The 27,237-nt window shown below is 29.4% G+C and overlaps 2 protein-coding genes across 2 annotated transcripts; one reads left to right on the top strand and one right to left on the bottom strand.

Moving 5' to 3' along the window:
• Positions 1–6,133: 6,133 nt before the first annotated feature.
• LOC145181072 (uncharacterized) lies at positions 6,134–18,707 on the top strand. The gene is made up of 6 exons (XM_090073934.1): positions 6,134–6,290; positions 6,402–6,866; positions 16,498–16,917; positions 17,018–17,458; positions 17,668–17,757; positions 17,874–18,707. The coding sequence occupies exons 1-6, from the start codon at positions 6,230–6,232 to the stop codon at positions 18,308–18,310; spliced, it is 1,914 nt and encodes a 637-aa protein (XP_089930060.1). The 5' UTR covers positions 6,134–6,229; the 3' UTR covers positions 18,311–18,707.
• Positions 12,119–14,851, bottom strand: LOC149877946 (uncharacterized). Its single transcript, XM_090073933.1, has 2 exons — positions 14,399–14,851; positions 12,119–14,257 (listed from the first exon to the last, which is right to left on the bottom strand). The coding sequence occupies exons 1-2, from the start codon at positions 14,754–14,756 to the stop codon at positions 12,666–12,668; spliced, it is 1,950 nt and encodes a 649-aa protein (XP_089930059.1). The 5' UTR covers positions 14,757–14,851; the 3' UTR covers positions 12,119–12,665.
• Positions 18,708–27,237: the final 8,530 nt, after the last annotated feature.

Genomic DNA, 27,237 nt, shown 5'->3' with positions numbered 1-27,237 from the left:
TTTTAGAGCAAAATATGATATCAAAGAATGGTGAGGAAATATGGAGTGCATGTCCATAGCCTCCGAGAGAAGTTTCGGGCCCTGGAGAAGTTTTTCAAAGGGACCCTCATTATGATCAATTATATACCCAGGAATTAAAAATGAAAGTTAAATAAATCTTTTAAAAGTCAAAACTATTTAAATCTTTTAAAAATTGTTTTCCCCATTAGCTCAACTTTATTCAGATGCGGTTCTTTAAGTTAACTATATCAAAACTTATCAGTTAGCCATTTTCCTAGCTACTATTTCCTTTTAGTAGAAGTTTCAACTCGAAAATTGTTAACAACAAAACAAAAGTGTTGTATAAAGTTCTTTCAGAAAAGGTCTTACTTGAATAACTCATAAACTCTTTATATCTTCAAATATGGTCTTCTGTTGCATTTTTAATTGCAGTAATCGTTCTGAAAACTGCAAGAAGTCGTTTTATAGAATGCTTAAGGTTGTTAATCACCATGATACAGATACAAAATTGTTGTCAACAGAACGAAGAGCAAAATGGTTTGCTGTTATAAAACGTAAAGATATCGATACTAGTGCCAGTCACTACAGAGTTTGTTCTAATCATTTTGCTTCTGGTTAATATTAATATATTCATTCTTATTCATATAAAAACTATATATAAGATATTTTTGTACACGTAGAATAGCCTGCACAACTGAAAAATGTCTTCTTTCTTCTCTTATTGGGAATTTTGTTTATTTTGATATTGTCTTTATATAGTTAAAATATTAATACGGCTCTAAACTTTTAAAGCATTTAAGTTCTTCTTTGGTGGCAGGGCTTGGTGCAAACAATAAATATGTAACAATATCAGCATGGGAGATTTTAGGATAGAATTCTGGATCGGAGGGATAATCTGTCTTTTTCAACGTATATGGATCAATATTATCAATTTTTGAGATCTTAGTTCTATATCTAGTTTTACTTTGGTTTGAAAGGTTTTTATAATAATCGCTCTCTGCCATACTCAAGACAAAGATTGATTCAATTATATATTATATATACTAGATGTCTAACTTCGATCCGAAAAGTGAAGCCGTGGAAGCCATTTCTAATTCGGGCAAAAACATGCATTTTTAACTTTTATTTCGCACGTTGGATATAGCTTTTGCCCTTATTACAAATGGCCGATTTAACTTGTAAACAAAAAAAAGCGGCTTCACTTTTCGTCTAATAAAATCCCGCAAGTTAGGTATCTAGTATATATAATATATTATTGGATTGAATACGCTCAGTGTTATAATTTGTTTGTGAACCAACATGGCGGATACGCATAATTTAGTATAAATTAAAACTTCACTCGGAACACAGAATACCGTAGTGAATTCTTATTTTTTCGGTTTTCAAAATGATTCTACTATTGTTTCTTATGTCCCCAAGAAAAATAAAGCTGCCATATTATTATCAACCTTTCATAACAAAACTGAAATTGTTATTGATAAGAATAAAAAGCCACCCATCATTCAGGATGACAATAAATATAAAGGTGGTGTTGACACATTTTACCAGGTTGTCAGATACTATTCGAGTCGTAGAAAAAGCAATCGATGGCTACTCATAATGTTTTGTAATTTTTAAATATTGCAGCATATAATGCTTTAATTTTGTTCTTGTCAATTCCTTTAAATTATGAAAATGGGGCTTCACATGGAAGAAGAGAATTTTAAAAAGAGTTGCAAAGAATAATCTTTTACTCCAAAAGCAACCAGCGTGATCAATACAAGGACAGTAGATTAAAAGATGTCATATGTGTCCTCGTGTAAGTAACAGAAAAACTCGCCTGCAATCTGTTTCATGCAACCGTTCCAATTGCAAGGCTCATAGCAAGATTGATTAGGAGAAAGATGCTTTAATGCATTTTTTTTTTTTTAAGTTTTTATAATTTTTTTTTTTTAACTTATAGAAAAACGATTCCTGGAGTTAGTTAAACAAATTAAATTTAATAAAAATACAAAGGTCTCTGCAAAAAGTTAGTTGGGGTAATTTAAAATCCCACCCTGACGCGCGTTCTCCTTCCGGCTCGCCAGGTGCATACAAAATATTATAGCCTCCTCAAGACCAACGCCGTCAATACCATCTCTTTAGCGTACTGCGCGCCGAATAGTCTCTCAGCAAGAGTACAATTGAAACTCTCGACTATCAATTGCTCACGATGGTTTCCGATAGCTGCAACCCGCATCTGTGCACCTTGTTTCTTGAGGATCTGGGTAATAGCCCCCAGAATTTCGCGGCCGGGATTTACCTGAAGCAGATGCGGTCAAGTCATCGACCTCTTTAGGATATGCGAAAAAGAGCATCCGGAAAAGGAGGTGCGCAGAACTCACATCGTAACCATTCGCTCTGGCAACCCCCGAGAGGCAGATCATGCCGCGCTCTGAAATATTAATCAGGCTAATTCGGTCAGCCATGCAGCTATCCGTCTCAATCTCTTCAATATTGCAATTGCTATAATCACAATTGTTATTGCTACTATCACCACTTTATCATTACCCATTCTTCTTTTCGAGGTGAGAGGTTGATAACCATGTCAACTTTAGCAGTCAGCTCAATCGCTAACCCTTCGGATCAGCCATTGCTGATCCGGTTCCCAAGTCTAAATAGGGATATGGTTGTCGTTCCTGGCACAGTACGCTTGGTCTATGATGTTACTCTTACGAGGGGGATAGACCTTAACGCTCGTTTCGTAAAAAATCTCGGATGTGCCATAGTAAAGAAAATGACAATCCGAATGCAGGGAAGTGAAATAAATTGCCTTCAGTCCTATGGAAATTACTGAGCTATGCGTAACCTATTTATGTCTCCCTCTCAGCAAACCTCTTCAGATCGCTTGATATAGGGATGCGATGATCAAGCAGATCCTAGCAATCTAAACCTACTAAGGTCAGGGTCTTCCTCTGCTTCTGCTACTGGACTAAAATTCGGGCGCAGCTAACGCTTACGTTAAGAATCCCTCGAAGTATTCCACTCCCCTAGAATTTGAGATGGTTACGGGGAGGGGTCCTTTCCACCCCTCCAGCTTTGGGGATCACCTGGAGTATGATATCGTGCTCCGCAATATCATACTCCAGGTGATCCCCAAAGCTGGAAGGGTGGAAAAATTATATCGTGTTAATTTCACATGTGACAGTCTAAAATATGTTTTAATCGCCTGTCCCAGTTCTGTGAATTTGGCGCGCCGCACGGAAAAGGCTCTACCAAGTCTCAACCCTCTAAAAACAGAAATAGCTATAGAGGGGAGGAACAACTTGTTATACTCTAACAGTATGTCCCTCCACAGAATAATGGTGTAACTATAAATATAACCCCTACATCGGCTAGAGCAGCGTCTGTCGATACTAACGTATTCATCGTGCTTGATGCTCTAGCAAAGTTTGATGATGGTGGTTGCTTCATTGATGCCTTTATTGAGAAAAAATATCTCAGAGGCTACTTCAATCCTGCTACTGCCGGCTCACCATATACCCTGTTATATACTTCTGTTGATAATAAGATGGAAGAAAGATACCCAACTCCATTTAATACTTTTACTTTATCAGACTAACATTCCGTAGAGCTAAGGATGTTCGATCACTTGAACGTAACAGAAGAACAGCACATTCTTCTGGATTGAAAAACAGAGTTATACATTCGCGAGCTCACCAAGCCAGATAATACATGCGATTAATACAGGAAACGCTCTATCAGCTCAAAAAAAGAGCTTACAGAATATCCCCAAACCAGCGGCAAGAAATTTACGAAGAAATAGATTTAAAAAAAAAAAACTTTTCTCAAATCTATACTTTTTAACGGTCGACGAAATAATTGAAATTCTTCCTCAACATTTTTTTTAAAGAGCTAATTGAAATTTGAGCAATACAAAACGTCCGTGTTTTGAGCACGTTTCTATTGACCTTGAATATTTCCAAACCTAAAAAATTAGGGTAACATCAACACCAATCCTTTACTTTGACACTACGGGAGTTGTTTATCCGTGTTTTCTTTTTATAAGATAGAGTAGAGAGTGACATTCGATTCAATTTATCTAGCGTGACTGATGTAAAATTGGTTACTTAAGAGATTTGTCTAGAAAGAGATTAAAAAGATAAGCACAGTGGTATTTGCGTGAACTTTTGAAATGCAAAAACACGGGAGTTATTTTTAAATTTCTTTACTTCGTTATGTATAAATATTTTTATAGTAAAAATAATAACCTATTTCAAAGTTTATTAAAAGTAATTTTTAAATTTTTTGAAGCAAAATTTTTACTATACAATTTTTTCAAGTAAAAAAAATTTGAACTAAATTTAGTATAACCCCCGTGTTTGGACTAAAAAAATTAATTCATGCCGCTAAACTTAACATTGACCTTACAAAAGTTCATAGTTGAAATTAGAAGCGTGATATGTCAGCCTTATAACTCTGACGTTAATAAATTCTATGATTTCATGTAGTGCAATTTAACATGAGAAACCACCTTTTTAGTTAGTTTTTTTAGCATTTAAACGATGAGCCACGATAAGTTATTTCTAAGTGCTTTGCTTCAAGATTGAGCATAAGTTTAAAGCACAAGACTACTATAAATTTTAAGCACACAAACTATATGGCTAGAAAATTGCAAAAGGAATTTATAAAATCCTTCAAAGCGATAAAAGCTTATGCTTTTAGTGTAGCGTTCATTGTAATGTTGAGTCATTTAACTATAACAAGAAAAAGATACTGAAACAAAAAGTTTAAAATTTTAGGAAAGATAATTATTTCAGTTTGCTCCTGAAGTTTTTTTTATATATTTATGCTTCTTTAAATTACCTTAACTAGATATTAAATTTAAAAAGATAATAAGTTTGTCTTAAACTCTTCAAAAGTTAGAAACATAAAAAATCATAATGTAATTAAGATAGGAATAATAAAAATACAACAATAAAAATTTAATGTATTTGTAAAGAGAAGTAGTAGTAAATTATATTTACTGTATTTTTTTCAATTTAAGTTTGCTTGATCTGTAATGAAGAAAAGCAGGGTGGATTTATATATATATATATATATATATATATATATATATATATATATATATATATATATATATATATATATATATATATATATATATATATATAAATCCACCCTGCTTTTCTTCATTACATATATATATATATATATATATATATATATATATATATATATATATTTTCTTTATTACATATATATATATATATATATATATATATATGTAATAAGTTTTAAATATTTTTAATAGACATAAATCAAACTTTTAACATGTTTCTTTTGTAATTCATCTTTTTTTTGTTATTAAGCGATGGTTATCTGGTTGAGCTTTAATATCTAATTTTGAATTAAACAATTTTTCTTTTCTTTTCTTTTTTTTTTTTTCTTTATTTTTATAATAATCTCTACTCAAAATATGTATTGGTGAATTTTGTAATTTTATATTTAAAAGTTCTAAAATATATCAATCTGTTTTAAGGTCTAAATGACCACTTAAGAAATGTAAGCAGTGGCATGTTTTTTCCCCTGGTGTTGTATTGTCATTGTTAAAGTGATTTTTTATGAAGAAATCTGAAGACTTAAAAAAGTTATTCTTTTGTATAATATGAACACTAGTTGTAATAAAGTTTGAAGTTGATAAATATATGCTATTTAACTATAAAATATAGTTGTTAGTATTATTGTTATTAAAATTTTATTATTTGTGATTTTTTTTTATGTAGCAGGTTTTAAAAAAAGTAAAGTTTTGGTTCATACTTGTGAAATTAAAAAAAAAATTGAAGTTTGAATAATTAATTTAAAAAATTTTAGTTATTTAAAAATTATAATTTAATATATATATAAAAATAATATAAAAATAATTTAAATTTTTTACAATTTTTTTTTACTTCTGTTTGATCCTTTATGCACTTTATTATATAAAAATTTTTTTTTTTTATCTCTATTAAGTCTACTTTTTGTTTCTTGTTCGCAGTGATTTGTTTATAGGTTCACATATACATTGTTTTCCTAATGTATATTTATCTAATCTGTGAATGGTGTTGCTTTGAATTAGGACTTACCACTTCCATGAAATGATAAATATTTGCACAAAAAAAGTTTTAATCACTATTTTATACTATGTTAATAAAGATTATTTTTAACTTCTTGTTATAGATTTTTACAAATTTCTGACCATAGATTTTTAAAAAACTGTTTGTTTTAAATTATGGTGCTTTTGAGACTCATCAAGGATGTTCTTGGACTGGCATTGGTGATGCTTTTAATTTGTATGTTTTATTCATTTGTTGTTGTAACTATCATTTGTTTAAAGAAAAAGCAGAGAGAAAAAAGACTCAAAGCTGCTATGGTAAATGTACAAAATATAATTTTTTTTTTAGTACTAGTTTCTTCTGAAGATGAAATACCACCAAAAGAATGCTTTGAAAATAAAGAGATTCAGGATGTGACACGCTTGTTCTCCAAAAAGGATATTCCAACTTCTAGTGCTAGTGACATTAATCTAGAGATGGGCTGGTATCGCATTATGGGTGATGCTGGAAATAGTTTGAAACAAGGCTTTGATAAATTTCTAGGAACAGAAAGTTCACCTCCAAATTTTTGTGGGACTGAGTATGCTGGCACATTAATGGAGGAACATCCTACAAAAGAAGAAGGAATTGTAGAAATGACAGTTTGTTTTAGAGATAGACATTGTTTTTTTACTATTTTAAATGATTGTCCTTGTCAAAAAAACCAAACAATATATGCACGAAATTGTGGGAACCACTTTGTATATTGGTTATTCCCATCACCTGAAAAGATGAGATATTGCACTGGAAACATAGGATTGAAAGGTCCAGTAGGTATGCATTAATTTATCTTATTAATTGAAATTTTTTTTTTTTATTGAAAATACTTGAAGAGTTAATATAAGTAATATAGAAATAGTAATTCTATAATTTCTTAATTCAAGGCTAATTTATGGCATTTGATTGCTGATTGGACATAATTTCAGGACCTGAATTGAGATATTCTTCTAATTTGTTAAGCCAATAAAAAGTTTTTCTTTGTGTGCTATTGTTATAATAATGTTTGATATTTTACTTTAAAACTTCTAAAATAAAAATCAACAGGTTAATTACTGCTTTAACATCAAATTTGTTGAAGTCATGCTTTTTTTGATTTATTTTTTTGTCATTTTGCAACAATCAACAAATAATTCAAGATATATTGCTCTAGTTTTAATTTTTTACAAATGTGCTGACTGTTTTCACTTTATGCTCTACTTTTGATTATTTTTTACTAAAATTTATATTATTGATTCCAATAATATAAAATTCAGTAACAATTTTTTTGTAGTGCATTTTACACTATAAGTTGTTCTACTAGTACTGTAGGAAAATATTCCTGAAAGCAATCAGTATTCATTTAAATTGCAAGATATAGACATATGTTAAGAGATAGAGACATATATTTGATAAATCTTAAATTCCCTTACAGCATTACAGTTTAACTCAAATAACTGTCATTACTATGACTTGATACATTTATGTTTTAGTTTTAATGATTATCAAATCAAATCTAAAACTGACTTTACTATATCTAAATGAGTAAACTGTTATCCAAATGAGCAATGCAAGTGACAGTATCCCAAAACCATCTTTTTTGATACTAATTATGTCTCCTTTTTTTTATAGGTCTTTATAATGGCATAATAAGCAATTGAACTTTGTTTCCTGCATGCAGTTTCATAGTAACCTAATATTATTACAATTGTATTATTTACAATGTAAATATTAACATTTACATTAATATAATTGTTGCAGAAAGCTGCATAAAAAATCCCTATTGCATTTAATTTATTTCAGTCATTGAAGAAGACAAGGTCTAACAGAATGTGTTTTTTTTCTCTTTCTCTTTTTCCTATAAGAAACCGCAGAACAATAATTATGGAACATTAGGGGAATTATTTTTCCCTTTTTTTTTAATGGGGATTAAAGCAAATTTAATTAGTACTTTATGAAATCTGTCACAAAGAAAATATTTAAATATTGTTAAGAAGATTTGAGTATCATCAAGTAGATGAATTACAACTACTCAGCCTTTTTACATAGCACACAGATGTCAGAATAAAAATTGTCAAGTTCTCTACTTACCTTAAATTAAAAGTGGATATAATAAGTATGTAAAAAATGTGCAATAACATTTGACCCAATTTCAGCTTAAAGTTCAACTTTTTTTGCCATAAAAAGTATATGTTGAACTTAAATCATGCAATAGTTTAACATTTTTGTATTTTTAATAAAGGAATTTTTAAACAAATCTATTAGGTTGTATAGAGTATGCTTTACAAATGAGGTGTAGTGTAAACTAAAGAAATGAAATAAACATAATAAACTAAATAAACTTCAGAAATGAATAACATATAACTTCTTTCTCAGACACATTTCTCAGACCTCATGATAACTTAAAGTATGGTCTCTTAACAATATGTGCTTGGATACGTTGTATGGAATTTGTCTTGCACATATCCTACTAACTGTATATTGAAAAACATCAAGCTAGATCAGAAGAGAAAAAGATTCCTGTCTTGTTAAAAAAGTAAAAAATTTAAGAAAAAATGAAAGAACAATATGGGCTTTTTATTGATGTTTTAAGTCAGCTAAGTCAGGTACTAATGATGGAAATACTGGGAGGAAGTTTATTGAGAATACTCAAGTAGTATCTACCATTACTGGATTTAATTTACATTTGATAAAAATAATTCATGTTGAGTCACAAAGATTGTCTTCAGGATTGCAAATTAATGCTCTCTAAATGTACTGTAGAAATGTTGCATATGTAGAATTGTACTCATAGTATTATATGCCACCAAGTTTGCATCGTATTTTAACGCGAAGGCATAAAGTTGTACAACAATTTTCTTTACAGATTAAAATGCTTTCTGAAGAAGCTCAAGAATCTTGTAACAAGGATTTCAAGATCTTTTTCTTTCCTCAGATCCACTTATCAGTAATTTGAGCTGTCTCTAATTTTATTTAGTACAGCTTGGCAAAAATTACAACCTGCTGCAAACAGTAGTTCTGAAGATGATACAGATGCCACTCATGGGCTTAATCTTATTCTCTTTGTTTTACTAGATACAGAAAAAGTTCAATTATGATAAAACCATTCGATTCAGAAGTGAAGCATTTTTTTAAATTACTTTTCCTTTCTGGTACAGTAGATGTGTAAAATATTTTAACCTTCATTTTTAGTAATTTATTGTCATAATAGGCTCTACTTGGCCTATATGTTTTATTGAATATTATATTGAGTTATTTTTTTGTCAATTAATTCTATAATTAGTATAATTACTAACAATAATGTTACTTGTAGCAGTGTATGCATAAAAATATTTTTTAAAAGATATTTTCCTAATGTAACTGAGGAAAAATGGTTTACATAGCAGCCAGACATCAAAAAGTCATATAACCACTTCAGTTGAATTAATATATATAAAAACGAATAGTACTTACAGAGGACTGTAGATAACAAGTTATTAAATTGTCCATAAAAAGTTAAATCTTGTCTGCCTGAATGATTTTATTGCGAGAAGGACTGTTTACTATGTAAAAGTATGCTTTCCAATTTTTCTGTTGACATAAAATCATAAGTAGAATAATATTCATTACTATTGGATAAATTGCAAAAGATTAAATATAAACAGAAACTAAGGGTCTTGTGATTAATCATTTTGAGAAATTTTTGATTAACAATTAATTGGTTTAAAAAAAAACGATTAATCGATTATCAATCGATTATTAATCAATTAATTTATGAAAAATAAAAAAAAATTTCTCTTTAATTACACAATAAATAGTATTATTTGAGTTTTTTTTTAATGTAAGTTAATTTAGTTTCAAAGTAATAAAACATTCCACTGTAATAAGAATGGTTATAATATTATAATGGTTAAAAGAGGCAAAGAATTTTAATTTACATAGCTATTGAAAACATAATAAGTTTTATAACTAATTCATAATACATTAGTGAAAAACGTTTCAGAAGTTTAAATATAAGTTTTATAAGAAATTTTTAATATCAGCAAATTTAAATAATGTTAATTTTTCATGCTCATTTCTTTTTTAATAGATGAAATTTTATTTTGAAAATTTACTACAGTTTTCTTTGACAAAATGCGATTCAATTCTCCTTTTTTTGTTATGTTTTCAGTACATTCATGTGGCCTCATCTTCTTGATTTAAACTATTTTCATTAACATTCTCATCAATGAGAAATAAACGATGAACAATTTCTTTAATTGTTAGAGTAATTTCGTTTCTTGTTGATCGTTTTAATATTGCATTTTTTTGTGTAAGTGCTTTTAGATAAGTGTTTGGATCATCTAAATATTCTAACAAGCCTTCTACATTAATAATTCTACGTTCAAATATTCTTTTACTTACTGCTTCATAGAATTTCATACCAGTTTCACTTGATTGAGTATTCAATTTAGAAAGTAAAAATTCAAATATTTTTTAAGCATCAATTATATTGCAATCTCTAGTGATTTCCATTCGGGTCCAGCTCCAGCTGGAAATTTGGCCGGAACTGAAATTCTGGTTTTGGTTTTGGGTGTATTTAAGATTTCGGTTCCGGCCGGATTTCCGGTTCAAAATGCTACATAATAGTGTTATTATCATTTTGATAAAAATAATTAAAAATTTTTTTAAATTAGTAGTTAAGCTTGAGAATTAATGTAAATAAAATTTGGCTTTGTTTGAAAAATAATTGATTTTCTTGTTGAAATTAGTTTTAAATAAATATTCATATCTTGTAATGTTTTTATCGTTATTGTATGAGCTGGACTTACACCATTCTGATTCACACCAGCTCATTTGTTTAAACATATTGTCATGACCCAAATGGACAATTTTGAACTCCTAAAGATAAATTGGCTCCTGCAGCTCAAAATCTGACAACAATGAAAAAAAACATCTTTTTTTTTTTGAATTGGCTCCTGCAGCTCAAAAATCTGACGACAATTTAAAAAACCCATCTTTTTTGCACATTGTAAAAATTATTGCGCAATCTTAAACAGGACAAAATGCACATTCATCTTCCAAAATGATTAATATGCATTTTGACAATCCAAAAAATCATTTAAGTGTTAAATGATTTTTTTGGATTGCTTCTCTATGCCTTGGGTTTTGGAAAAACTTAGAAAAAAATGAAAATTTTTAACTATTTCTATTACTTTAACTTTTTAAAGATATATCACTTATTCTCGGTTCCGGTTTCTGTTCCTGTTCCGGTTTGGATTTATTTTCGGTTTTGGTTCCGGTTAGGAATATTTAGAATATATTACTGGTTGATCACTAGCAATCTCGCCTTCCCAATTCAAGTGAACTTACCTCAATGATTTCTAATGATTCTACAATTTCCTCAACCTACTTAATTTCACAATTTTTTGGATATAAATGAATAACTGACAAATTTATTAATATTAATTTTATTATTTCTTTCAACTCCAAGAACCGCTTTAACATTGCCAACATTGAGTTTCAGCGTGTATGTACATCAATTATCATAACTTTTTCCTTTCTCAGTTTTTCTTGACACTCTCTTTGCAGAAAATCATTTTTTACAGATGATTTTCTAAAAAAATGAACAATTTTTCTAATTTTACTTATTGCTGATGAAAAATCTTGAACAAATTTGATTTCATAATTGAAGACCGTTTTTTCAAAAGGGATATAAGTCACATTTTAAATATTTTGAAAAAACTAAAAAAAATTAATAATCTATTTAAACTTTCAACAAATAAAAATTTTTCTTTTTGTAAGCGGTAGTTTATTGTGATTTTCATAAAAATAATTTTACAATTAAAATTTTTCTTTTTTTGAAGTTATACTTATAACGGGTTAAAATGTAAGAAGTTTTTCAAAAAGGGCATAAGTCCACATTTTTTTAGAGAAAAATAAGTATTTGTGACAAAATTATGTTTTAAATTGTTTGCGAATTAAGTTTATTTGGATGTACTTACAAATTTGTAACGTAAGTTCTTAAAACACACCTAATATTTTGACCACCTCATCCCTTGTTACATGATAAGTGAAGACCCTCTCTGTGATTTTTCTTTTTTTGTAAAAATTTAAAATTCATACGTACGCTGTTTAAAAAATAAAAAACTGTTGTTTTATGCCAGAAATATGTTTAATGGAGATTTGAAAAGCGAAAATATTTTAAACGTTTTTCGATGGTTTTCAGCCATACCAGTTCAAAGCATGCTGCAGATCAGTTTTTTTATTTTCATAAAAATACTAAATTGAGTTAATCAAACATTGGTTAAAGAGTTTTTAAGGAATTAAAGATGCCTATGATATAATTAAATTGTTTAATTAAACATTTTTGTTTTAATTCAAAATTTTACCAATAATTACCATCTGAATTAATTTACTGATACTCCCTTCAGCAGAGACGTCATTAGTACCCCTTTCAGCAGAGACGTCATTAATGTATGAACCCTTAATGTTTGGGACAAAAAATTATTTGAATGGATTTAATATTATATTCTTTTAGTACATATTTTTAGACAATCTCATTTTAAGACAACAATAGAGAACATTTTATAATACAAAAAAACAAAACAAAAGTTTAGTAAAATTATTTTATTAAGTTTAAACAAACGGTTCATTTTCATCAAACTCATCAACATCATTCTGCATTACTCCCTCAATACCATCAAGAATACAGGCATAGAAGTCCTTTGCATCATATGGTACCTCAAAGAAAGCCATTAACTTTTTTACATCTGCTTTCTTTTCCTTTTTGACTTTGTTTTCTAATGGTCTTGGTATTGCTTCAGTCATTTTTGCAAATAACTGTCCTTTTTTTAATAAAGAACTAACTAGACAAGGCTCTGCAGAATATGCACTTTGCACTTCGATTTTCTTTTGAGAGTAAATTATAATTTTCTGATCTCTCATTGGAAATGGCTTTTTTTTTTTAAGAATCTGTTTAGCCATTTTTTGGTAATCTTTAAGAAACCAATCTTCTCCTAGTTTTTGCACTGCTCCATGCTCTGAAAATATTTTGTAATATTCCAGAGGAGAAAGAATGGTTTCTTTTTTGCGTACCACTTTTTCTATACGCCCAAAAACTCGATCAGGAGGTAAAAAACTATGACCCCTGATTGGAAAAAAATGTTTAACAGCATTAAACATAACACTCGTTTCCACAAAGTTTTTCAAACAACACAAAACAACAAAGTTTTTGTTCTGTGATGAACAAGCATCAGAAAATAAATGTAGATCTAATTTCACTTTAGCTCCTCTTTCTGTAATTAAATCTTTTTCCAACTTAGACAAATAGTGAACCAGGGCTGAAGAAACTTCATTAGATCCTCTACCACTCTGAGTTTCCAACCAGGTATAAATAAAAATGTTATCTTTGTTTTGTACTATTTGATCATGTCGAACAAATGTTAAATTATAGAGCCAAATTTGTCGAGCATAAAATACTTCACTAACACTTAATTTAGGAAGTGGTTGGTTTTGTTGCATGTCAAAGCACACTTTAATGACATTTTCATTTTTCTCTTTCATAAGAGAGTAGAATTTTTTTGCTCTTAATTTGTGCAGACGATATTTAGCAAACTCTTCTCCCTTTAACTTTGTATCAAATGTTTTTCTTATCAACTTCTTTTGTGCTTCACAAAAAGAACAGATATCTGTTCTTGGGTTTCCAAATCCAACATTAAACTTTGTGTAAAAAATGTTTTTAAATTTAGAAAGTGATGAAATACCCATATTTTCTTGGTTTCTATGAAGTTTCCAGTTTCTCCATAACTTTACAACATTTAATTCAGGTGAAAGGTACACTCTAACACTTTTCCCTCTCCCATAGTGTGAAACACAACCTTTATATTGACTTATAAAATTCACTATTGAATTGGTGATTTCTTTATCACCTATCGTTTGTCTAAATCCTCTGCGTTTTTCAGGTCTCAGACACCCATTTTTAGAGTAATATTTTATAAGATTATGCAATCTTTTTATTCCAACACATGTTATGGAAAGAAATGTTTTTTTACAAACTGGAACTGTTTTACAACTTCTGTCAGCAATACTGTAGTTTATTGAATGTTTTCTCAAACAAAAATATTCATTCCTTGGCCTGTGTCTTTTAACTTGAGTTAATTTAACAAACTTCAGAAGAAAATTATCCTGTTTAACTTTTAATTCTTCATTGTACAGCTTCTGGAAAAAACCTAAAAAAAATTTTGGTATGTCAAGATTGATATAATAAAGAATTATTTGTATTTTAAATTCATAGTATAGATTGAAACTCATAGCTAACTATAATAATTCTGAACTAACAAAAGTGGCTAGTGTAATACAACTGAGCTCACCAACAATATCCAGGTTGCCAAGATTGCCTGCTTTACATCTTTTGTTGTTGTGCCTACAAGCTATGACAGGTAATTTTCCAAGAGATGAATATCTCTGGCGTTTTTTCTCTCCTGTTTTGCTTATTTTCGATCTTTTCCGACCATGTCCAGGGGTTAGAGAGTAAGAAAATATTTCCAGTTCTGAATCTATTATTTTAGATACCATTTTTAGATAAAATTTGTTACGGAAGTTGCTACTGCGCAAGCGTGAACTTAAGTTTTTGCTATACTTTTTTCTAATGCTGGGACTTATGCCCTTTTGAAAAAACTTGGTGATTTTAATATTGAAAGTAAAGTGGATAAATAATTTTCTATCCATGTTATTATAGTTAGATTTGTTCCATTTACACTATAGAATCCAAAAGTAAAAAAAACTCGATTTCAGCAAAAATGGACTTATATCCCTTTTGAAAAAACGCTCTTCAATTGGCAGGAGCTACTTTAAACCAACTTTGTCCTTTGCTTCTTTCAAAATCTTCCTCATCATCATCACATTTGTCACTTATTGAAGAGTTATCAAGTTCTGTTTCAAAATATTCTTCATCAGGTTCTACTAAATTTGTATGATTAGTATATAAAACGTCTACCACAGCCAAATGTATGCCCTGACTATGACAACCTCAACTGCCTTGGTAGCTGGCATTGTGTCTTTTACTCTTATCATACCAATACTAATCACGTTTTTGTTTTTCATATGGATATTCATACACATATAACATTTGTTTTTTTTTGGAGCTCCACTCGTCTAATGATAATAAAAATCTCTCATCATCTTCTATTCTCTTTTTTAAATCACTTTTTACTTTTTCTCTAATCTGGTCAGCTCAGGTGTAGTACTTTTAATTCCTTGTCTTGTTAATGGCATTTTTAAACCTTGAGCTTTCCATCCCTTTCATAATTTCTTCACTATTTGCTAAAGTTGAAAACGGTATTTTATCTAAAGCTGTTAACTTTGCAAGAATTTTGCTTTTAAAAGTAGGATGAAACTATCTTTTGAGAATTACTTTGTGCAACTAATCAGCTTCCTGAAGCAGGCTCTAATAAAAGGTCGTGTTTGTGTTGCATGTGGTACATTAAGGATGTAGTTGATAAATGTGATTTAAATTTGGTGTCACAGTGCTTGCATTTTAAAGTTTGTGATTTCATTACAATTTCTAATAAATAAACCCAAATCTTAGACTTTCTTTTTTTTGGTTGCACCCACATATCATTGCTGTTGCATATATTGTGTGATAAATCCTAAAATTATAATATAATTTATAAAAATCTTTGCAGGTACACTATAATTTAAAACAGAACACACATTTCCACGAAAATACATTTAAAAAGATTGTTATCAACATACCATTATGAAGTAAAACACGTGGATTAAAGCTTTTTTTAAAAGTAATAAATGTAAATATTCAAGATGTTCTTGGAAATTATGGCTTATTCAGTTAGTTCCATGGTTTAACATGAAACAATTACTAAATCCAGTATCGATGATCCAGTGTATAAAGACAGAAAAACTCTAAAGTGCTTATTTTTATATAAAACCTAATCCTAATATAAAACGTCGATTAATCTTTCTAATTTTTCAAATAATCAAATAATTAATCAAATCAAAAAAAAAAAACGATTAATTAATCTATAACAGCCCTAACAGAAACCCATTTGTTTGGCCAAGATGTTGATTGATATTGTGTTGCACTGCTATGCAGCTCCATCAGGTTTTGCATGTAGAATTGACTCTACCATTGATCTTGTATGTCCTATTAAAAACCTTAGCAACAACTGCAACAGTAAAAAAAAACATTTAAATGCCAATTTTCAATGGTTTAAGATTTAATTATAGATATAAAGTGATCCATTAGAAAGGAAGTTTGAGACAATATGAATAAACAGTGGAATATATCTGACTGTTTTAAAAGCTTTAACTTGTTTCTGAAAAGTGTTAATGTCAAATATTGTAAAGATTTATTCTTAAGGTGCTTTGTGTTTGATGAAGTTTTCTTTTAAATTCTTTATTAAGATAATTACTTTTCATTACTAGTCTTATTTTTTTCGCTTGATATTTCTAGTGAAATCAGGGAACTCAACTGCTGTAGAATGCTCACAGTATAAGACAGAGACTTCATCATCTCGTATATGGGACAAAGTTTCTGATGTTTCTTGTGATACAAGGATTGGTTGGGTAAGGTTTACAGATGAATCTGGAACAGAAATAGCATCTCAATGTACTAAAAACACAAATCCTATAACAAGGTTTGGACAATCATGTGGAGCAGAGTTTCGTGGCTGGATGATAGATCCACATCCGTCACTTCAAGAAGGGCGTGTTGCAAGAAGAATTTGTTTTTCTTATTCGGACCAGTGCAAATGTGAATTTTTCACAAATATTTATGTCAGAAATTGTGGTGATTTCTATGTTTATCGTTTAAGTGAAATTCCTATATGTAATGCAAGATACTGTACTGCTCCATCTCATTCGCTCTCTAAGGGTAAGGTTATTTAACATTAGAGGTTTTAAAATTATCATTAAGTTTAAGTTTTCTATAAGTAAAAAACTATTAAATGGCATAATTTTCTTATTACTCATAGTTAATGATCCAGCGAAGCCAATTGTTCATAAAACCAAAGATCTTTGTTCTTCTTCGTATAACATTTTACATGATCCTGATCGTCTGTGGTCATTTACAAGTCCCACTGTTTTTAAATGTGATGCACATTTGTATGGAAAATACAGGTTTGGTTCTAAGTATACACCGTGGACAATTATAGAAGGATGCAATTCCTCAGACTCAACTATTGTGACCCATCGATGTGGATCAGATTACCAAGGTTATATGATAGGAAAGCATCCAAATAGAAAGGGCGAGTTAGTGCAACGAATTATTTGTTTCCAATCACCTAAAATTCCTTGCCAATGCCAGCATTCTGTTTCTGTGGACGTACAAAACTGTGGCGATTTCTTCGTGTACGACTTTAGGGGTGTTCCAAAATGTAACTCAAGGTTTTGCATGGTTGCAAATAAATCATCAGGTAAAGCGGAGTTTCAATGAGTAATTGTTGATGCAAAGCTTTTGGTAAGCTTTGGTGTTCTTTTTAATGATAAAGTGAAGCTTTGAATGTTACAAATCACTTTTTTAAATGTGGATTTTAAATGATGGTGTAAACCAGGCTTTAACTCAATCTGCTTTTAGTTTATTTAGGTATAATACCATTAAATTTCGTCTTTAAACTTTATTTAGCGATTACAATTGATGCTGACCGTCCTCCATTATATGAAATTCCGCCAAATGGCTACAATCCTGTAGTGGCTAAACAAGAACAAAAAAAAGGTGGGGGAGTGAATCATAAAAAGTTATTAAAAGTATTTTTAATTAAATTCTTTGTACATCAAAATGCTTAAAAAGAAATCGAAAGCTTTTTCTATTGGAAGTTTTTTGTTTTATAGATGACAGTGATAGTCTCGTTGGCACAACAACAGTTTTATCGATTATTGTATTCATTGTTCTTGTCCTCCTAATTCTGCTCGTTTTATTTGTTCTCTACATCGTCTGGCCTATTTATAGAAGAAGGCGTAACGAAAAATTTTATCACACTATTGAAGAACCTAAAGCTTCCTCCAATACCGTTAATCACGATGAGAAAGATGCAACGCCTGTTAACAGTTCTATCCCCCCCTATCCGGTGGAACCACCACCACCGAAACCACCTTCTGAAGCTGACTCGGAGATGGAAATGCATCGTGGACCTGGATCAGATGATGATTTACACACAATACCAGAAGATAAGGAATTGGATGACACTACTGACGAATATGACACGCTAGTAAAAAAAGGAGATGTCAATAAACCAAAACCGTACCACAATTTCGATACTGAAATCTAAGTTAGAAATCTACTTTCGTGTAATAACGAAAACTTCTGTGAAGTTTTTTTGAATTGAAGTTGCAACCATTTCGTATAAAACTTTTCACCTTTGTATACAAACTCAAGCACCACGGTGTACAGATTAAATTTATTTTTATAACAATGTTGATACCAATTTTTAATACTTTTCTTATGATTCATAGGGGATTTTTCATATTAGAGTTGGTTATTCCGTGTAGATTTGTACAGTGTTCCTAACATTCAGAAAACTTATGTTATAAATATACCTTATTATTTATTATTTAGGAAGCGTGTAGATAAATACTCAGAAGGCCAATGTCTATTATTTTAAATTCTGCTACCATCGTTACATTATGTAAGGTTTGATTTTGTGAAAGGAATTGCATTTCGTTTGATACGTTTTATATCTTAAATATAACGGTTTTGCCAAATTTTAACACTTAGCTTTTCTATGATCACCCAGGAAAAAAAGTTCTATAGAATTTCTATAAACTTTTGAAACATATGGCCTACAGAAGTTCTATAGGATTCTATAGAACTTCTGTTAAATCTCTGCTATATTCTATAGAAATTACTATAGAACTTTTTTTTTTTACATATATTAATATAAAAAAAAATTTTTATAGCAAGTTCTATAGAAATTAATAGAAATTCTATAGAAGTTCTATAGAATTTCTATATACATCCACACATACATACATACATACATACATACATACATACATACATACATACATACATACATACATACATACACACACACACACACACATACATACATACATACATACATACATACATACATACATACATACATACATACATACATACATACATACATACATACATACATACAAAGGACATAAACCATGAATCTTAAAGTGCACTGCTCATTTTTAGAGGTTTTAAGTTGAAGTTATTTTTACTTCAGATTTTTTTAACCACTCTTTCGAGCAGGTTGACATGAAATAGAAACCGTTGAAAACGAATGAAAAACCGCATCTTTTTTCTTTTTTTGACCATTTTTCTAAATATTTAAAAACTTTATGTGGCTGTATCTTTTGAGCGTCAAAATATATTTTGATAAAATTTGAAACCAAATTACAATTTATGATTGATTTCAAGATAAAGAATTTTTTTTTTTTTCAAAAAATAATTTCTTTCAATCAAGGGGATGCAGGGGTCATTTTTTAACGGTATTTCGATTTTGACTGAAAGTGTGGTGTCCACACTTTCAGTCAAAATCGAAAACCAAAGTTCTTTGACTTTTTAAATGAACTTAAATGTTTTCGAATTGCTAAAATATACAGCTCTTGACTGGCTCTTTCAAAATTAATGGAGCGCGGTTCCGAACAGACATTTTGATTTTGACTTTAATTTTGATTTTATCATTTTACGCAAATAAGTTTTAAAGTTTTATATAATTTATATTTAACAAGAAAAATGTTTTAAAAAGAAAAATGGTAAAATACTCTTGATCATGGATAAAAAAAAAGATTGAAAATAATACAAAAATGGAATAAATTTATTTTGAATGCATATTCAACAAAAAAAAAAAGTCTGATTGAGCAGAAAAATGTCAAACATAAGGATTAAATACGGGCGCATTTTGGGACTTCGTATTTCAGAGTGTCAAATTTACCAGTTTAAGATACAGATTAGTCAAATATAGTTGATCTCATTATTTCAGACACCAGAATCTAAAGATCACGCACATATAATGATTTTGTAGCCATCGATGAACGTAATTCATCGTTTAAAATAAATATCGGAGTAAAATTAAATATTTGTACAAATAAATTGATATCTACTTACAAAAATGGTGCATTGGCAAATTACAAAAAGAGATTTGAATAAAAAATAATAATGAAAAATACACATGTTGTATTTGAAGATACCAATGATATATTATATATACTAGATGTCTAACTTCGATCCGAAAAGTGAAGCCGTGGGAGCCATTTTTAATTCGGACAAAAACGTGCATTTTTAACTTTTATTTTGCACGTCGGATATAGTTTTTGCCCTTATTACAAATGGGCGGATATAGTTTTTGCCCTTATTACAAATGGGCGGATATAGTTTTTGCCCTTATTACAAATGGGCGGATATAGTTTTTGCCCTTATTACAAATCAGCGGATATAGTTTTTGCCCTTATTACAAATGGCGGATTCAATTTGTAAACAAAAAAAGCGGCTTCACTTTTCGTCCAACAAAATCCCGCAAGTTAGACATCTAGTATATATCATTGGTTATATAGACATCTATTATATATCATCTAGTATATATCATTGGAAGATACAATGTTCGTTTTACTTATATTTAAACTTAGGGAGATGTTCGTTTTACTTATATTTATATTTAGGGAGATGTTTCTTTTTACTTATATCTATATATAGGGAGATGTTCGTTTTACTTATATCTATATTTAGGGAGATGTTCGGTTTACTTTTATGCAGGGATTGTACTACTTTTAATTTAATTTATTTCATGAACAATTTTTTCATTACGTCAACCAACTTTTAAAATATATTCGATTCATGAAATTTGCATTTTGCTTCTTCAAAAACTCAAAAAAACGTGGGATCCATGTGATGGTAAAGCTTCAAAAGCATTCATTTGCTTCTATCTTAAGATATTTCATTCTATAAAATTCTCTTTTTTATGTTTTAAAACTTGGATAAGCGAGACTTTTAACTTTACCATTAACATTATTTTTTCATGTTGTTTCAAAAGATTTTTACTATTAATACTTTTTTTTGAAAGCACTTTTACTATTTAAATTGAAAAATAATACATACTGGCAAGTGATGCGCCAGAATAGCGACGATTCCTCTTCAGATTAGCGGCATATGCTGGCATATAGCCAAACCATACATCGAGACACAATACTGAAAAATGACAATGGGTAATTATTATTTCACGTAGATTCTTTAAATAAGTTGTTATCTTCAACAGGAGGAAAAAAAAATAAAACTTCCAAACCGTAAAAATAAAAAAAAAAGTAAAAAAACGTGAACAATTTGCTTTTCTTTTGTTTTTATATTGTTGTTTTTATTTTAACATGAATATTGTAGGTACGTGCGTATCTGCGATTTACGGCACCGATTTTAAAGATAAAATCTGTGACCATTTTTTCACCACGTGCTCGAGGTAGGTGTCGTATGGATGGATTTTTCTCGTCTCTTTTTTTAGAATTTTATATTGACTTAGATAATATTTTAAAAGTAGAGTGTTGTAAGTTTACTGTAATTTGTTTTTTTTTTGCACTTACTAACTTTTTTAGTGATTTCATTGCTATTGAAAACTTCATTCCTGTTCTGGAAGTGAATTGACATTGAAGGAGTGATGGGTTTTTTTTCTAACTTTTGGATCAATTTTATATATCTATTTTCTATGTACCTGCCAAATTTCATTAAAAAATAATGACACGCTCATATTCTATTTTTGCACGCAGTAAAGGTACCAAATATTCTTCTGTTGTAGAGGTTGGGGGGGGGGGGATTCACAATTATGAGCATTTTGTGTATTTGACTTTTTTATTCATTAAAAAATTGTTTTTTTAGAAAAATGAAACTTTATTTTAAATAATGGTGATTTTTTAAAGTATTCAAAACGTGATTTACACACAAACACACACACACACAAAAAACCATATTCTGTTATTAGTTGAATAAAAATATAACCGAGGCAAAGCAATGCGCTATAAACTAAACAATGAAGTTCAATTATAAAACCACCGTAAGCCGAACGCTAATTTTTTAGGTTGGTTGCAGTTTTCTTAAGCATTCCTTATAATGAATTTTTGTCACTTAAATGGGCATAACTTTTAGTGGAATCATTAGTTTTTTATGAAATTTTCACCATCGTAATACTGATTTAAAGCTCTTTACAAAGATGTATAATAATTAAATATTTGAATAGTTTAAAAATTTTGCACACATATCTAAATATTGGTGTTCTAGTTTCTTGCTTCTGTCATGTTTCTTCTTTCAGTTGAATTTTTTTCTGTGTAAAAACATGAAATTTATAAAGGAAATTATGCCTAAATCTAGCCGATGGCTATAATTAGGTAAGAAGCGGCTAGAATTAAGTCTTTTAGCTAGCATCTGAAAAACTGATGCATAAACACACATCTAGTTTGATTTTATTAAAAATTTTATGAATTACATCCTCCCTAAATATTCCTATTTATATGCTGATTTATTTATTCATGTAACACTGCATGAATTTTTATTTTTAAACAATAAGTACGATGTGGCCAGATATTGGTCAGTTAACTCTATTCCTTGTGTTTTAGAAAAACGATTTCAAAATGACGGATGGAATCCGTGAAATGAAAGTTCAAGTTACAAATAGAAAGAAATCCAGATATTAAGGATGCCAAAAAATCTATTAACCGATTAAGTAAATATCGATTAAGCGATTAAATAAATGGCTTGAAAATATCTTTTAAGCGATTAAAAAAATGGCTTAAAAATTGTTCCACCCTAAGTCTGTTTTTAAACGAAGCCGGGCTTGGGGTGATGTTTCACCCCGAGTGCGGTTTTTCGTTGAAACTCGGTGTAGGTCATGTTTCACTTGGAGTGAGTGACTTTTTAATGCGAATTAAAATTTAGAATTTCGTTTGTAGCGAGTTTTTAAATTCGTTTTACTACTTCAAAATACACAAGATGCACAAGAGATAATGGTTTTAAAAATATTTCATGATTTAAAATATAGTTTATTATATTATAATTTTAGATATAATAAAAAAATAATCATTTGAATTTCTATGAACATAATGTCTAATTTTTGTAATCATATGAATCATAGGAAAAACTGTACAAATGTGTAGCTTGAACTCTGAAAGGACTAGTAAAGCTAATGAGAGTAAACCTCCTCCAAAACCATTAATTCTTCCCAGACAGAGGTTTACTTCCAATATACAAAACAATATGACCTACACCGAGTTTCAACGAAAAACCGCACTCGGGGTGAAACATCACCCCAAGCCCGGCTTCGTTTAAAGACAGACTTAGGGTGGTACAATTTTTAAGCCATTTTTTTAATCGCTTAATAGATATTTTCAAGCCATTTATTTAATCGCTTAATAGATATTTATTTAATCGCTTAATCGATATTTACTTAATCGCTTAATAGATTTTTTGGCATCCTTAATATCAGCGTTTCATATAAAAACGAGTTTCATATAAAAACATGTTTACCCTAAGCCTAATTTATTTAAAACAAGGGCTGCGTTAACACATTTAATGACCTTGTTATTCATTAGATATTAAAGGTCAATTTGTAGCGGAGAAGAAGTTCGATGACATTAGATGATTTTTCTCTTCTAGATTTAGTTGATTTAACTCTTCTAGATCTTTCAACTTGTAATGGATAATCAATTTTAAAAAAACATGATAGAAGGATTAATATTAAGTAAGTGAAAAAATTTGGTTTATGAAGTGGGTTTTGTGAGCTTAGTAAGATTCAACTCTTCTTTCTCAAATAAAACTTAATTCTTTTCTTATTCAAATAAAATTTTAACTTCGAGCCTCAACCTTAGTCTTGGAGATTAAAAATTCGAATAATTGATTTTTGATTCGAAAGTTTAAAATTAAATGTAACGGCTATCCGCGTGGGAATATTTAACGTTAATTGTGTTGTTAGATTTCTTCGTTATAACACGGTTAATTTTCTTGAAATAGATTTTCAATTAAACAAAATATAAAACTAGGAATTTTTTTTAAAGTGAAAACTTATTAACTCTTAAGAAATAGTCAATCAAAATGAAATAAGGTACAATCGAAATATCATGCTTTATAAACCGTGTTTTCTGAGTTTCTGAGGATTAACAGGATAAACAGGTCAGTTGCAGAATTATAAAACTAACGTTAAAAACAACTCAAGAAAATGCTTTTGCGTTGTTAATTAAATGTAGAAAAATAAAATACAAAGTACAAGTTACAAAATACAAGTTTCTATGGCTTAACTCTGTCATCTATTAGGATTATCTCTGTCATCTATTAGGATCATCTCTGTCATCTATTAGGATTATCTCTGTCATCTATTAGGATTGTCTCTGTCATCTATTAGGATCATCTCTGTCATCTATTAGGATCATCTCTGTCACCTATTAGGATTGTCTCTGTCATCTATTAGGATTATCTCTGTCATCTATTAGGATTAGGCGTAAAAGATTCTCAAGGCGATCCTTTCGATATTGAAGTAGCTTCAAGAAAAATACATCACTATTTTGAAATAGAAAAAACGTTATTCATTTTGGTAGCATGGATGATGAAAGCATTGAGAATTTTGACAAAATGCGTGTCTGTTAAACCAATCGTATTTACTTTGGTAAAATCGCAATGAAAGACGTGGTCTGCCAATGCTCATCAAGTGCAAATTAATCATTTTTTGACTCTTTCACTACAGCAATTTTTTAAAAAACTTTTCACTGTGACTGCTTAAAAAAAAAAAAGAAAAAAGAAAGTTAAAATCACATTGTTCAAAACTAGTAGAAATTCAAGTGATAAATCCCTTTGAAAACACAACAAATTATATATATATAAAGAAAGCTTATGAAAAGATCTTTAAAATACATGAAAGTTAAATACACAGCATTTTATATAGAAAAATGCAAGGAATTCAAAAACGTTTTTTATTGAAAGGAAAAAAAATTAAATCAAAAACAAAATTCTTTTATATATTTAAAATATTTTAAGAATAAAATATTTTAAAAGACATAACAACTTACATAGGAAATGGAATCATAAGTAATAAAAAATAGTTTTACTTTTCTTTTGAGAAGAGAAAAAAGCTGAACCAGATTTATTTAGAACTGAATTTTGAAAATTTAAAAAGAAAAAAATCAAATTTTTGTAAAATAGGCTTTTAAAAAAGAAAAAAAAAAAACTCAAGTGCTTCCAATGATAAAAATAAATTATATGGAATGGTAAATCAAAAAACAATCTTTAGGATGCAAATGAGGTTCATTACTGCAGCCAGAACGTATAAAATTTTGGTGCTTTCTATTGACAGGAGTACTACAGACTGCACAATTTCTATTGCTTTCAACATATTTAATCAATTGTCTTGTATTGTTGAATCTTTCTAAGACTGGATTTGAAACTTGTCAAACTCTTTTTAAAAGTGTAGAATTATCAGGCAGCATGGTAATGCAAGAATTAACTAGTTCTTCAATAAGATTCCCTTTAAATTTTTTTAGAGTAATTCTTTTTGAATTATTTGGACGAGTTAACAGATATAATATGTAAAAGTTAATTTGAGTTACTTCTATTAGCCAACTAAAAAATTTTTTCCACCACTTAACTGTCTTTCTATCTAGATTACTGTAATATGAAACAGATTGGTATAAACCATCACAACCATTCATTGATAGATTGTACCGGTGAATAATTTCTGGTACTTCCCTGAATCTATTGTGACGAGAAGATACTGCAACAACATTTTTTACAAACTTGCTACAACTGGTTTTTTAGCTTTTTTATTCTACCACTGAACAAGTAGAATTTCAGATTCACTGCGATAATAATTTGTTTGTAGATGTTTCATTCTACAACCTTTTAGAACTTGATATTATCTGGAAAATTCTCACAATTTGTTTTTAAGGTTCCAGTGCAGTGAAATGATTTTGATGTTAGATAGTAGATCAAAGAGTGTGTTGTGTAATATCTATTAGCAAAAATATGGTTTTTTTCTTTTTTTCCTTTCCAAGAGCTTAAAGTAAGTATTCAAAGATATTTTGTGATTGTCCTTTAGTGTCAGAGTTATAAGATGAATCATTTCCAAAGTACATAAGGATGTTAAAGGCATAACCAGTAGCACTGTCACACAAGCCAAATGTTTTAATATGGTATTTGCTTGGTTTGCTGGGGTTATATTGTTTATTTTTCTATCTCCCTTAAATTTAATGACCATTTTATCAACAGAAGCATCTTCATGTGGATAAAATGCTTTTTGATAATTTGCAATAAGATTTTTCATAAACGGTTCAATTTTTTCTTTAGCATGGCTTACTTGAGATGGAGCAACTTGAAGCATTCTATGATATATTGCTTCAAATCTATTTCTTAGAAACATAAAGTTATACCAAGGATTGCAATATATATGTTAGTGACCAATGGTCTTTAATTGAGGGTCTTTTATCTAATCCCATTGCAACCATGACACTGATAAACTTAACAGGATATAGATGAACTTAAACATGGACTATTTATCTGCATTTTGTAAGAGGCAGAAGAATAAATCTAACTAGTTCATCTTAAATTTTGTCACTAAAAAGTTCTTTAAAACAGTCTAAAATAGTTGACTTTTCATCGAGATTTGCATTGACTCCATATCTTTTATAAGGACAAAATCAAAATGAATGTGTTGAACTATCGTTGAATCTTCTCTAAGAAGTACCCATGAATAAACATTGTCACAATTAGCAGATTACCAGCTTCTAAATCTTCTGAGTTAGAACTGCTTTCAGACTCACTTTCTGATTCACTATGATCTTCGTCTAACCATTCAAACATTATTTTAGAAGCTTCATTGGCACCATATGTTACTTTCAACGACTTCATTTTGATAGCGGTTTAAAAATCACAAACTTTGTATTATATCTTGCTTAATTTATACAATATGGGTGTTACTTTTTATTAGAAATGCAGAGGATTAAGTACACTTTTAGAATAAATCAGTCAAATGAGTCATAAATTAGTACTAATACTCAAAATATGATAAATAATGAAGCCACTGATCTCAAAATATTATTGGATAGCGTATATAATTGTCTTTTTCGAAAAAATTTGAAGCCAAAATTGGCCTCCCAAGATGGTGGCGATCGGAGCTTTTAGCAGTGACCGATGTACATTTCACAAGGCTTTTTATAGAAATATGAAAGAAAATAATTAGACAGAGTTTTTAAAGAAAAA

This window comes from Hydra viridissima, unplaced genomic scaffold, assembly GCF_058129835.1.
Source record: "Hydra viridissima isolate aposymbiotic clone 2 unplaced genomic scaffold, HvirCarnegie_v1 scaffold_16, whole genome shotgun sequence".
Lineage (NCBI taxonomy): Eukaryota > Metazoa > Cnidaria > Hydrozoa > Anthoathecata > Hydridae > Hydra > Hydra viridissima.
This window is presented reverse-complemented; position numbering and strand designations above follow the sequence as displayed.